A 14,938-nucleotide genomic window follows, 5' to 3' on the forward strand; every position below is an offset into this window, starting at 1 on the left:
TGCAGTAGGGTGGGCCTTTAACTCAGTATGACTGCTATCCTCATAAGAAGAGGGGAATTTGGACACAGACATGCTCAGAGGGAAGACAACATGAAGACACTGAGGGAGAAAACAGCCGCATGCCCACAGGGGGCTGGATTGGAGTTATGCTGCCAAGCCAAGGAATGCTGGGGCGACTGGAAGCTGGAAGATGCTGGGAGGATCCTGCCATGGAGACTCGGGAGGGAGCATGGCCCTGCTAGCACCTTGATTTTGAACTCCTCACCTCTAAAACCATGAAAGAAAAAATTTCTGTGGTTTTAAGCCATCAAATTTGTGGGATTTGGTTGGTAATGCCAGGAGTTAGAGAGAAATGAAGATTCAGCCTAACTGGAGAAATAAAACCTATACCAGATAGGAATATTAGTGCATGGCTTTCTTAGGCCAGATTCAGTAATCGCAGCTGCTTTATTTCTACGTTGATCTCTTTTTCAAGTTTTTCTTTTTCTTTTTTGATAAAATATACCTAACATAAAATTTACCTTTCTCTTTGTAGGTATATAGCCCAGTGGCATTAAGTACATTTACATTGTTGCGAAACTATCGCCATTATCCATCTCCTGAATTTTTCATCTTCCCAAACTGAGACCTGCATCCATTAAGCAGTAATTTTCCATTTCCCCATCCCCCCAGCCCCTGGCAACCTCCATTCTGTTTTCTGTCTCTGCATTTGCCTATTCTAGATACCTCATATAAGTGAAACCATACAGTATTTGTCCTTTTGTGTCTGGCTTATCTCCCTTAAGAAAATGTTTTCACAGTTCATTAATGTGGTAACATACATCAAAATCTCCTTCCTTTTTAAGACTGAATAACATCCCATTGTAAATTTGTACGAGATTTTGTTTATCCATTCGTCAGCGCATACTTGGGTTGCTTGCACTTACTGGCTATTGTGAATATTGCTGCTGTGAACATCTGTTCGAGTCCTCACTTTGTTTCTTTTGGATACATACCCCAAAGTGGAATTGCTGGATTCTCTTTCAAAGATAAAAAGGTTTTCTTGTGGCTTCTCCACACTGAGCAGACTCGGGACTGTTAAGCTGTTAGGGTCCTCTCATTCAGGCTCCGAGGGCCAGAGTGATCAGTGCCTTTTCTGAGGTTGCACAGCCAGATGGCAGGTGAGCCCACAGCCTCCTTCAGATTTCAGACATGTTTCCCATGTGAGAAGGTCCAGTTCTAACTTCTGTGGCTTGAGAATTCTGGACTGTAGCCTGTAGGTGATGGTCACCTGCTGATGAGCTGCAGTTCAACACAAGGAGAGTCTTTCTGGCAGAAGAGCTGTCCAGCAGGGGAGCCCACTGTTGACCCAGGAGGTCCTCAGTTCAGTGTGCTCATGGACTTGTGTAATTTCTTCCCATGCCTGTATTTCTTACCTTGCTACTGTTTCTTCATAGAAAACTCAATTCCTTAGCTGTTCTGGATACTGGCTATGCCTTCCCCATGCCCTCCTCATTGCTATCATTCTCCCAGTCACCCCTCATTCATTCAGGACTCAGTCATGCTCATCCTCCTTCATCACCCCAAGGTGACTTCTGTGTCCTCCTGGATGGCACATCTAGCCTCAGTCTCTGTCTCATCTGCAAGAACTTTTACCTCCTTTCCATTTCCATCTCCATCATGAGTTCCTGTGGCCACCTTATTCTGAACTTGCTGTCACTTGAAACTAACTTCAGGCATCCCACTCCCTATCTCTGCCTCCTGCCCTCCAAGGCCTTCCCCAAGCACTTTCAAATAAAATGGAAGCTTGACATGAAAATATCTTGCCATAATTCTGCTTTATTAATTCTTTATCTCTTAAGACTGTAAGCTTTATGCAGGCAGAGACCATGACCATGCCTTGTTTATCCATGTACCCCTGAGACAATGCGTAGTCCATAGTGGGTGCTTGAAGACTATATGCGGAAGGGAAGAGGGCAGTGAGGTCGCTGTGTGTCCTGTTCAGAACCAGACTTGGTTCTCCAGGAGCATCCTGACAAAGGATGGGGGATTAGAGGCACAGGGTTTATTCAGCACTTCTCAATTTAATTCTGATGCTGAAGTTAGGAGAGCTCAGTTACCCCAAAGAAGTTATTCAGTGTAATATTTAAGTCAGCACTGGTATGACACTGGTATGATCAATGGTGTCATTTCTCCCCAACCGCCTTTGATTTCTCCCTGTCTTCCTCCTCCCTTTCTCTCCCACTCCATGCACTACTGATGACCTCTAAGGACAGACTGTGAGGCCTTTGCTGGAGATGTGGGTACAGTCAGGGGGGCCACCCAGTAGGTGGCGCTCTAACACTGCTTGAGAACTGGCTTTTTTTTCCTTTGAGTGTTCTCTTCCCTTTGTTCAAGTTTAGAATGCAGGAGGCAACTATTAGTAAGATTTCTCTCTGAAACAGGAAAGTCCGTTTTTGACTGAAAAAAACAATAAGAAAAACAAGAACAAAATTAAGAGAGTGGGCAAATCTTTATTTCTCTTAAGTAGACTCATAGAAACTTGGCTGGAGGAATCCTCTGAGGCTTTCAGACCAGAGGCTTCCAAACCTTAGCATTGCCAGAGTGGCCTTGTGAAAATTCAGGCTCCCGAGGCCATCCAGGCCATTAGGTTGGAGCTTCTGTGGTTAAGGTCAGGAATGTGGTTTTTATCGGCTTCCCAGGAGATTCTAATGTGAGCCCATCTTGCCGTACAATGTGGGAACCACCCATCTACACCATTTCTCAAATTCTCTGTGCATGCAGATCACCTGGGGATTTTGTTGAACTTTAGGCTCTGATTCAGCAGGTCTGATACGGACCTGCAATTCTGCATTTATAACAGACTGCCAGGTGATAACTGAGGTTTGTGGTCTATGGACCACACCACTCTTTGAGAAGCAAGAATCCAGAGCCAGGGTTGGCAGACTAGGACACACATGCTTGAGCCAAATCAGTCCATACCTGTTTTTGTAAATAAAATTTTATTGGAACACAACTGTGCCCCATTTGTTCACACATTATCTGTGGCTGCTTTTGCACTATAATGGCAGAGTTGAGCAGCTGCAACAGAGACCATGTAGCTCTCAAACCTGTAATATTTACTCTCTGGCCCTTTACAAGAAAACCCTATGGACCCTTAATCTGGAATACTCAAGCTCTCCCAGATGATCACAAACTGTATTGAAAGGGAGCTCCTTGCCTCATAGGACAATTCATTGCATTTCATAGATCCGTGGGAAGGCTGCTCCTTGTCACTTGGTTCTACTTATCTTGGTAGGCATCTTTTCCTCCTTCTGTGAACAGATACTTTGCTCGCTGTCTTCTCCAGGGCTCTCCCCATGATGGGTTCCCTCCAGCTGCACTCCAGAATGTCACCCAATGCAAACCACAGCACCTTTGGTGCTGAATAGAAGCCATGCCATCTGTATTTTCTGCCTTCTGTAAGCTTCTCAGGGAGTGCACATTAGCTTTCTGGGGTAGCTGTTCACTCTTGACTCCCGCTGTCTAGGATTGTCTGTAAGTGCGGTATTACCTGAACAGCATATAGCCAGAACAGACATCCTTCATGCATCTTTTTACTCCACTTCCCCAGTGCAGGATGTTCTTGGTTTACCTACTTCCTACTTTCTGACTGCTTTTCTCCATTTCTTCCAAGATTCGCTTTTTGCCTGACCCTTAAATGTTATAGGGTCTCAGGCCTGTTCGTGGTCTTCTGGTCTTCTCCTTCTGCCCATTCTCCTAGGATGATCTTAACCATACAGTTGGCTTTGACCACATATGTGCTGCCAAATCCTGAATTGTACAGCTAGATTCTTTTCCTTTATTTTCAGTTATCTACTACAAACCAGGGCGTTTTGACTGCAGGTATCTCATATTCAAAATTTCTCATCTTCTCAGGTCTGCCTCCCACCTCACTCCCGTCTGCTCTGAATCTGGGACTCCTCATTTATTTCACCTGAAGGTTCCACCCCGTCGTGCCCTTGCATGAGCTACACACCCGGCGTGATCCTCAGTTCTTCTCCTTTTCCGTCCCCCTCTTCTGTGTGGACACTGAAGTGTATGTCTCCCCCATCTGTTGCTGTCAGATCTGTCTTCTCTTCCTGCCTCTCTGCCACAGTGACCTCCTGCCTGGTCTCTCTCCTTCCCATGTGTTTCTTCTTTGCCTCTGTAGTGGTTTTCTGGAATATATTTGATTTTGCCCTCTACCAGTGGTACCCCATTGTGTATGGTGTGGGAATTTGTGGCCCTCTTAATTCAGTCTCTGCTTACACTTCTTGTGAGTTTCCTAGATCTGCTATAACAAATTACAACAGAAATGTATTTCCTCCTAGTTTTGGAGGCCAGAAGTCCACAATCAAGGTGTTGCCAGAATTGGCTCCTTTTGGTGCTTTCAGGGAGAGTCTGTGATGTGCTTTCTTCTAGTTCCTGGTGGCTGCTGGCAGTCCTCTGTGTTCCTAGGGTGGTAGATGCATCACTCCAGTCTCTACCTCTGTCATCACAGGCTTCTTCCTGTTTGTCTCTGTGTCTTCATTTGGCCTTCTGATAAGGACACAAGTCATTGGATTAGGACCCACCCTAATTTATCATGACCTTATCTTAATTTAACTAATTATATTTGCAAAGACCTATTTCCAAACAGTACCACACTCTGAGGTTCCAGGTGGTCATCAGTTAGGGTTGGGGGGCAGTATTCAACCCAGCACACCCTTCCAGCCTCTGCTCTGTCTACTTCCTCACTCACAGGCTTGTTCATTTACCTTGGTGCTCTGGATGAGTGAGAATTCAACAGACAAACAAGGAGGAAAGGATTCCAAGCAGAGGAAAGAGGATTCCAAAGGGCCACAGAGGTGACATTTGTGCTGAGTCTTAACATAAGGCTTTATTTTATTGCCGCACTGTACTTTAAGACATAGTTCAGGTGTTACCTCTTTTATGAAGCGTCCCTGACCACCTCCCCAGGGACTTTTCTGTTCCCTCAGTGCTTAGTACCTACATGTTTTGATGATTTAATTATCAGCTTGTGTTCCCACCTGTCCTGTGTAATCTTGGGGCAGACTCTGTGCCTAGTCTGTGGGGGCCATGCATCCAGCCCACTGCCTAGCACATAGCAGGTCCCCAGGAGATGTTTTTGAGTGAATTTACCCATCTGCACTTAATCCCCTAAGATGAGGTCACATGCATTTTAGGGGAGGAGTTGTTCAGTCCGAATTGGATGGTTCTTTGCCTTCAATGAGGTAGAGAGGATTTGAATATGGAGGGAAGTTGTACTGCTCACCCTCTAGGTTCCTTCCATCTGGAGGTTTCTGTTGTTTTAACTATAACCCATTCCAGAAACAGCACACATTTTTAAGGCAGATAAACTGAAAATTGTAGTTGGACAGCTGCTTGGTCCCACAATGATTTGAGAAGTTTCCCTGTTCTTGGAAGAGCTCAATACTCACTCGAACATCATGCAGAATAGTGCCATCATGGTTTCAAGAGATGCTGAGCATCCCAGGCCTAATGTGGAGTTGACGCAGCTTATGAACAAAGCTGTTTCCATCTGCAGATGCACCCTCAAAGCCCTGCAGCTTTTCCATATTTCTTATTTGAAATTAAAGACTGTAATTTTGTGTTTTTTTGGATTCTTATTTCTTGTTTTACTGCATTTTTATAGACTCACTGAAAGTTGCCTTTTTATTTTGGTGGGAAAAAAAATAAAAAGAGGTTTTAGTGTGGAGAAAACCAAGAGATGGGGCATTAAATGATGTTATTATAGTGGTGATCAAGGTACAAGGCTATTTTAGGGAAATTTACACCCAATATGTAATTTGTTTTTCTAATTACAATGAGCTATGCTGAGCTATTCATTGTACCACTTATTGTACCAAATTATTGTACCACTTGGGCATGTTTAAAAATACCACAGACTGTAAATAGTCACTTTTTAATTCAAGGGAACAGTTCAAAGTGAAATGCCATTATTCAAATAGCTTTGAAACAAAAGTGACTTATACAGATGTTTCACAAGCCCATGTTAGAAAAAGTTTTCTCCCTGTGGTTCCCAGATAGAATGCCTGGCTTTCGTGGTTATGGAAGCAGCAGAAACTCTGTGTCATGCAGTTATGTTTTTAAACTAATGGGCACCCTTCCGATTGGGCAAGAATTAAATGAACATTCCTTCTCCCCACAGCCAGCTATGAATTATGCAGCCAAAATTCAGCTAATCACAGCCTGCTTTGTGTGTCATTGTGTAGCAGCCCTTTGCAAATTGGGTTAATACTTTTGAAACACCTCATCCCGTGCCAGAATGCCAAAGTAAAGCAGCTGTCTTGGTAAGAGGGCTTTGCAAAGTTTTGGGGTCATTTGTGCTTATTTCTCTCTTGCGTCTGGGGCAGAGATTCCTTACGTGGGTCTGTGATAGTGACAGGAGGCCTGCAAACTAGGATAGGAAAATATATGACAGCTTTATTTCTTATTCACTTCCAACTAAAATTTAGCATTAAGAAAGTTTTTATGTAGGCAACAGTCCATAGGGATATTAGCAGTACCTGTGAGTTTGTCACCCACAGAAAATCACAGATATCCTGGAATATCGTTTACTCTTCACTACTTCAAAGTTTCAATAGCTGTTAGATCATCTGCTAGATCCTAATTTAAGTATGAATAAAGAAGTGGATGCAAAATATTAATATTTTGGTAACTGTATACCAGTGCTCTATTTCCTTTGTGAACCTATATATATATTATTTTATGCATTTAAAAACAAGGAAAGATTGAAGAACTGTCACAAAACCAAGGAGTCTAGGGAGACATGGCAACTGAATGCAGTGAGTACCCTGGATTGGATCTTGGAACAGGAAGAGGACAGTAGGGGAAAAACTACTACTGTACTTGACAAATAAAAGTCTGAAGTTTAGTTTCTGATAATGTGCCGATGTTGGCTTCTTAGTCTTAACAAATATATCACAGAAATATGAGTCATTAGCAATGGGGGAAACTGAGTGAGGGCCTTATGGGAATGCTGTGTACATCTGAAATTACAGTGAGGGCCATGTTGTGGGGGCTGCCGTCCACTCCCAGAAATGTTTTGGGGGGAGGGTTTCATGTCAACTTACGGCCATCATGGCCTCGTCCATTACAACTCTGAGAAATGGTGGAGATAGACCCATCCAAAAGTAAGGAGAAGTTTTCCAGAGGAGTAAAGTAATTGAGAGTGTGTTAGATTGGAAAAAGATGTCTCTGGGGTCAGAGAGGTTGGCAACATAGTCTGACTCTCACTTACCAGCTTTGTGATCTGGGGCCAGAAGCTGCTCCCGGCTTTCTCTTCCCATTTGCAGAATGGAGCCATCTATAGAGTCCCTGCCACGGTTGCTGTGAGGACTGAACATAACGTGTCCACCTAGCTAACCTTTTTGTGGTTACCTGGAGTGTTTGAGTGCCTGTTCTATGCCAGGCCCTTTGCTAAGCATTTTCCATCAATTATCTCCTTTAATCTTCATGACACCTCTATTCCATGACCATTTCATACATAAGGAAACTGAGGGTCAGAGACTCGGTGACCTCACTGCCCAAGGCCACAATGCTGAGCTTCAATTCAGATCTGCACTGACTGCAATTTACAGTCTTCCTAAGTCTTCTGCTGAGGCTAAGCCACCTCTGACCAACTGGTGGTCCTGGTTACTGGGGTGCTCCTCACCCTCTCTGACGTGTGAATCCCCTCTTGTTTGGTGTGTGTCTGCACCCTGATGTGGATGCTCTCCTCTTGATTCCCTTGCCCGTTGTGGATGGCCTCTCTGAGCCCAAGTTTATCCAACTATACAATGAGGGTGTTGGACTGCCTTCAAAGTCTGTTCCACATTCATTCTGCATTCTGTGAATTCAACTGCTTATTTCAGCTGTCTTATTGGGATGATTACTGAATCACTGAAGTCGAAGCTTTTCTAATTTGTTTTGGGGGAAGTTACATGTTTCTTTGGCATTTTCCCAGATTCCAGAGGAGGGCAAAAATGGAGCCGTATGCCTTAGTTGCTTCTTAAAACCATAAAAATTAACAAAAACCCAGCAGAAGCCTTCGTGATAGCTGCAGGTTTCTTAACTGGGATTTTGTTCAGGGAACGGGAGTAATTTTATTTTTTTATTTTCCTTCTGTGATTAGAACGTACACACCATGTGTCACCATGCAGTTGCTGATTACTTCAAATTAATACCTATGGAAGAAAAAAAAAATAGGTAGTTACCTGTGACAGGTATTACCTGGACAGGGGAATTTAGCCATAAGAAGTAGTTATTAGGGAATGAGCCCAATTTCCACAATGCACATTTGTCTCAAGATGTGAGAAAATGAGAGCATCACTTGGCGCCATAGGTTACTGCATGGGGGGTTTGTTAAGCCCATGATTTGTTCTCTTGTTTTTCAGTTTTTCCCCTACATCCTGCTGCTCTTTGCGATCCTCCTGTACCTGCCCCCACTGTTCTGGCGTTTCGCAGCTGCTCCTCATATTTGCTCGGACTTGAAGTTTATCATGGAAGAACTTGACAAAGTTTACAACCGTGCAATTAAGGCTGCAAAGAGTGTGCGTGACCTTGACATGAGAGATGGAGCCTGCTCAGTTCCAGGTGTTACCGAGAACTTAGGGCAAAGGTAACTTAGCCCCAGCAGGCAGCTCATCGGGTTTTGTAGGACAAATTCTCTGCCCTTCTACTGCCAGTCTGGGCCCAGAGTTCTCATTGCTAGGAGGCGGGGCAGGAGTGGAAGCAGGGGGACGTCATGCACCTAGTGACAGCCTGTAGTATCCCGGGATGTCCACTCTCCCCAAATCTCACTGCGACCCATCCCACCCATTTGTTTATCCTTCTGTCAAGACTCTTTCCCTTGATGAGTGAAACGTTACCTTCTCATTTTAAAAATGCAGTTCTTGTAGGGGTAACAGATTGAGGTGCTATATGAAGCTTGCTTGCTTTGATCTATTTAACTCCTTAATGGAGACGCACAGAGGATTTCAAGGCAGCTGAGCAAAGGATGAGAGAGAAATGGGGAATGAGTAGGTTGTGGCTTGCCTTTTCACAACCTTCTTTTGGTTCTTGTTATTGAATAATTGGAATAATAGAGCCATCATTTTTTGAATATTTAATATATCTCACACACCGTATTGAGTTATTTAAGTACATTATCTCCTTTAACCCTCAGAGCAACATTACTAGTGCATTTGTTAACCTCCTCCTCCACTTTTATTCTGGATAAAAACACTCTTCTGTAGCTGTAAGTGAGAGTCTGGGAACTGAACCATGCCCTTTAGACCCCATAGTTTTTGCCCATACCCCCTGAGTTGTCCCACCCCTCACCTGTAAGAGGCGCATGTTTACACGTATTTAGGATTTACCAGATGCCAGGCATCACTCTAAAAATTTCCAAATATTAACTCATTTAATCAACTAGGCCTTCTATTAAATATTAAGGGGAAAAGCATTTTATTATTCCTTTTCTTACTCCTCTTTTAAACTGATTTTATTTTTGACTACTCTGCTGACGTTGTAGGTAAAGAAGTATGGGTGTTTGAAATTTTTAGTGTGACATTGTTGAATGTGTATCTGCCTTTAATATTTGATGGTCTTGATGAGTGCCTAAGTTATTTTTGTTTCCTTTATTTTTTAGTTTGTGGGAGGTATCTGACAGCCACTTCAAGTACCCAATTGTGGAGCAGTACTTGAAGACAAAGAAAAATTCTAATAATTTAATCATCAAGTACATTAGCTGCCGCCTGCTGACACTCATCATTATACTGTTAGCGTGTATCTACCTGGGCTATTACTTCAGCCTCTCCTCACTCTCAGACGAGTTTGTGTGCAGCATCAAATCAGGGATCCTGAGAAACGACAGCACTGTGCCCGATCAGTTTCAGTGCAAACTCATTGCCGTGGGCATCTTCCAGTTGCTCAGTGTCATTAACCTTGTGGTTTATGTCCTGCTGGTTCCCGTGGTTGTCTACACGCTGTTTGTTCCATTCCGACAGAAGACAGATGTTCTCAAAGTGTACGAAATCCTCCCCACTTTTGATGTTATGCATTTCAAATCTGAAGGGTACAACGATTTGAGCCTCTACAATCTCTTCTTGGAGGAAAATATAAGTGAGGTCAAGTCATACAAGTGTCTTAAGGTACTGGAGAATATTAAGAGCAGTGGTCAGGGGATCGACCCAATGCTACTCCTGACAAACCTTGGCATGATCAAGATGGATGTTGTTGATGGCAAAACTCCCATGTCTGCAGAGATGAGAGAGGAGCAGGGGAACCAGACGGCAGAGCTCCAAGGTAGGGTTTGCTTTTGGCAGAGGCTACGGGAGTCCACCGAGAGCCTTTGCAGCAGCCTTGTGGGAATATTGACAGTCTTTACCCTGCCCATCATTTAAACCATTTCCAAGCATTAAAAACCTTAATACCAAGGTGCGGTGTAGGGGGAGTGGGAACCCCTCAGTATAAGGAGAGACAGGAAAAGAATTGGTGCTGCTCTACATTTCCAAAGAAGAATAACTTCTGTGCTTTTTCTGGTTTTTCCCTCTTCTCTGTCTGTCTCACACTCTCTCTTGCTCAGCAATCTTCCTTGTCTTTCTTGCTTATTTTTGTCTTATCTTACTGGCTTTCCTCTCTGTACCTCTGATCTCCTTCTCTGTTACTCTCTGACTTTCTCTTTCAAAGAGGACTAAAAGTTTATTGATTCTTTTAGTTAGGCCAAGAAGCAAAACATGGTATAGACTGTGAGAGGAATTTTTGGCAGAAGAAAAATTGATTAGTATTGGTAATTCCTGCTATATTTCTGTCATAAATATTTGTTTTCAATTTTGACAGCTATGAACATAGACAGTGAAACTAAAGCAAATAATGGAGAGAAGAATGCCCGACAGAGACTTCTGGATTCTTCTTGCTGATGATTTTTTTCCTTGAGCTGTAAATCTGTGACTTCTGTGACATGGGATTTAATTTGGCTAGAGCACCCCTGTTGGTTTCACAGCTGGTTTGCAATAAATGGTTCTTGGTGGAGATACTGAGCATGTCTTATTGAGTCCCTAATGGAAATGGTGATCAACAAAAGGTTATGGAAGAATGGTTTATGAACTTCCCATAGGAAGCACCTGAGAGATAAGTAAACTGCAGCAAGTAACTATGTGTAAGTCCTCATCAAATGAAAAGCAGAAAGACAAGAACAATTAGTCAAGAGCAGTAGCCCTGTCAGAGCCTCGGAGCAATACCTTTCTGTACCCGTGGTGAGACAAGACCCAGAGCTACTGGAAAACAAGCACTTTGGAAGATTTGTTTTGTTTTCGTGGAATAATAATATATCAGGATATAATTTAACGTGAGTTTCTTATGTGCCCTTAAAGACTGTTAGACAAGAAAAGCATTCACTGGCTAATGATCCATAGGTCGACCTATGTCCTAAGTTAGGTGTAAGGTCCGATGCCTTGGCCCACACTCGAGCTCTCTTTACATTGTTAGTTGTCAACCTTGGCTGATGGAAATCCCGTAACCACTATTTGTTGCACTGTGCCTTGAAGGGCAGCAGGCCCAAGTGCTGCTCTGACTGAAAACTGAGTTAACAAGACGAAATCTAAAGGATATTCACAGTGACTTCAATTCAGGAAGAATGCTTCCAAAAGAGCCCAGTGGGGAAATCTGACATCACAGAAGACATTAATTCAGTCACTTTCAAAGAGTTTGTCTACAGGCGGTTTCTCTGTTATCAAAGGCATTTGAAATAGGATTTTACTTAAACAATAATGGAACACAGGAGTATTTAAAGTGAAGAACACTTTGCCTGAATGTGATCAGGGCACATAAGTGACATTGGCGTGCTTCATATGGCGTGCTTGGAGCCAGAAAAACTTAGCGGTTTATTTTGTTTATATTTAAGCACAGCTTTAAAAAATTCATTATCGTTTATTCAGTGTCCAAATTGAGGCCATTTGGGAAGAAAATTCTAGCACTGGCGGAGAATTATAGAATAAAGATTATAAATGGTTGGATAAGACAAATGTAAGCTTATTTCGTAAACATTTAAAGCTGATTCAGAACATGTTAAAAACTGTTCCCAATTCCAACTGTGTAAATAGATCCTATGTTCACATTTTACACACACACACAAAAATCTTTAACATCTGTGGAACTTCCCAGTTTTAGTCTTAGAAAGTTAGCATGTTGCATAAGTTCAGTAATCCTCAGGAACCTCCAAGTTTACTTTTAGCTCTTACGGACAGTTGTTTACATAATCTAATTACTGTTTTCTGAAGAACGGAAATTATATAAGCTGCTGTCTGCCTTTCGGAATATTCAGAAAAGCAGATTTTATTTGTACTTCTGTGATGTTTTCTGAAATGGAAAGCTGATGATAAATATCAAAGTAGCAATCAGTGCGTTAAATTATTCTGTTACATGATATTTATTACTGTTGAATTATTCTGTGACTTAGAAATGGCAGTAACCTAAATAATGGAATTTGCAAAATTATTATATTGCCGTATCTGAGATGTTCCATCACAAGTTTCTACACTGGTTTCTTTTGAAAATTTAAAAAGATTTACGAGATACATTTTCTAGGATATGATTTTTTTTTTTTTACAAAAAGCTTCATCTTCTGTAGACTATCCTTAATTTGTATTTTGAAATGGTAAAAATTGATATTTTAGGAGACCAGGAAGTCTCCAAGCCATTCCCACTCTCTGAACTCCAGTAGGGTCTGTGATGTCCCAGGCACCAGTACCAAGTTGGATGTGCAGATACGCATAGGCAGGTCCCATCCTTGAGGACTTCAGAGTCCAGTAAAAGGCAGCAGAAACATGGGCTGGTGCCTAAGAGGAGAAAGCGTAGCCACAGTAAAGGCTATGCCAGAAAACTCCTAGCAAATGCTCTATGTTCTTGGGAGAGGGCACATTGTTTTTGTTTTCTCTCCTATAGTTCCTGTAACTGCTGGTTTTGAGAATATAGTAATCATTTTTCCCAGAGGCAGATGACCACCTTAAGGTTCTTTAGCTGCAAATCCTCTAGGTTGAAGTTTGCGTGAAATAGTCACAGTGATTTTGAATAGTAAGGGATCCAGTTGCCTTTTGAACCTTCCCTCACAGGGATGAGAGAACAAGCCTGTGGAGGTTGTGGAGCTACTGGTAGACAACTGTCAGGGCCCCAGAAGGCTGATGTGGAGGCCTGGGGATACATTTCATCTAATAAAAGTATTATTAGGTATCAGTATCAGTAATAAAAGTATTATAATAAAGTATCAGTAATAAAAGTATTATAATAAAAAGTATTATTAGGACAGGTAAACTCATCCATCTACTGTGAGCTGCTGGCTTGGAGAATGACTTTTGAGGAGCCAGTTTCCTGAGGAGAAATGCTTTTATAAAGCACTCATTGCTTTGTAAAAGGAGACAAACAGATCCTAAATGACCACTCCAGGGTTGCTGATTTTGTTTCTGGCTCATGTCTGCCTAGTAAACCACCAGCAAGCTGCTCAACCAGGCTGGAAACAACATTGTTGCAACTGGGAGGGACATAGAGTACTGTGAAAGCAGCGTTCCAACACATCTTCACTTTTACAAAGGGATAGGCAGAGACTTCCAACATAGAGGTTCTTAAACTTCGAGGGGTTACAACCCCCTTGCAAATATTTTTATAGCTATGGACCCTCTCCTCAGATCTACAGCCAACATTTTCAGTGCACCTTAGGAGGTCATTTTAGTCCACGCCTCTGAAAAAGCTGCACTCCAACGGCTGAAGAGCAAGCCACACGGCAGAGAATGGGGCTCCCTTTGCCTTCATGAAAGCTACTTCCCCCAACACTAAGACTCAGCTGTACGTTTGCTTAGCTCAGTCACATTTACATTCTTCTGGGTGAACTGTACCTTTTGAGTACCTGCCTTCATTTTCTAGAATCAGACCTAACAAGGTCAGTAGAAGCCTAGGCAGCAGCGGGCCTGGAAAGACCAGGCAGCCAGCATGAACTGCTGTTCTCTCCCTAACCACAAGGCGTCATCTTCCTCCAGGGTCAAGTAATTGTTCTTGTTCCGCCTCACAGGAATGTGGGGAGGAAGGACGTAACGCTATAAAATGCTGCGTCCTACCTTACACTTGTACTGTGAGAAGGCTGGAAGCTTCCACCTGTACAGTGGGTCTGGTTTGCATGTTTAGTTTCATTTGTGGGAACTGCTTGTCCAAGAGTGAGCTCAGGTCAGGGCAGTTTGTGCCTATGAGAATTAGCTCAGCTATCAGGCAGGTTTTTAGACACCTTTTTAAAATGTGCTCGTGTTTGGTTTGTTTTGCTTACTGTCAGTCCTGGGTCAATCAAAGGTTTGTAAGGGTGAGAATTTTTATGCACTGCTATATCGCAAGTGCTTAAAACAGAGACTGGCTCAGATGAGGCATTCTTCAAATGTTTGTTGAAATGAATGGACAAACTCTTAGGATAAATCCTAATTTGTTGGCAACTGTTATTTGATTTTAGAAGGCAAACTGATTTTATTTTAGAAAGGAGAAGGGGAGGGGAGGCTTATTAGCCTCTTGGTAGAAAGAGGACTATTTCTGCAAATGAATAGGTTTCCACCTTAAGTAGTGACAGTCCTTAACTTCTTATTATGGAGTGAGTCTTGACCGCTTTCCAAGTTCAATACAAGTTCAAGATTGCCTCTCAGTGATTAGGGAAATTGAAGCTTTTAAAGCTCCTGGTCTCCGTAATTCCTCAGAATAAACCTCTTTAAAAGGGATGTTGATGGAAATGTACAATTACCAGTAATTGAGGTTTTATCTGAGGGGATGGAGATGATGAAATGGTTCCTTCTTGGAAGTTGTTGGCATTTTGGCTTTATTTTTCACAAATAAAGCGAAACCATTTAAAACGATTGACAACAATTATATAGTGCCATGTGGAATACAATAGATATTAATTTGTGGTTGGTTTTTCTGCCTGCTTTAA

At 42.5% G+C, this 14,938-nt stretch overlaps 1 protein-coding gene across 3 annotated transcripts in view; it reads left to right on the forward strand.

Annotated features, from left to right (window-relative positions):
• PANX1 (pannexin 1) overlaps positions 1 to 14,938 on the forward strand; it is a 155,049-nt gene that overhangs the window by 42,684 nt on the left and 97,427 nt on the right. For all 3 annotated transcript variants that reach the window (XM_063608756.1, XM_063608757.1, XM_003813789.6), the window contains exons 3-5: positions 8,400 to 8,623; positions 9,635 to 10,290; positions 10,825 to 12,009. In XM_063608756.1, the coding sequence (XP_063464826.1) occupies positions 8,400 to 8,623; positions 9,635 to 10,290; positions 10,825 to 10,904 (960 nt within the window). In that variant the 3' untranslated portion in view covers positions 10,905 to 12,009. The remainder of the gene's footprint in view (positions 1 to 8,399; positions 8,624 to 9,634; positions 10,291 to 10,824; positions 12,010 to 14,938) is intronic.

The sequence above is a fragment of the Pan paniscus genome, chromosome 9, assembly GCF_029289425.2.
Source record: "Pan paniscus chromosome 9, NHGRI_mPanPan1-v2.0_pri, whole genome shotgun sequence".
NCBI lineage: Eukaryota > Metazoa > Chordata > Mammalia > Primates > Hominidae > Pan > Pan paniscus.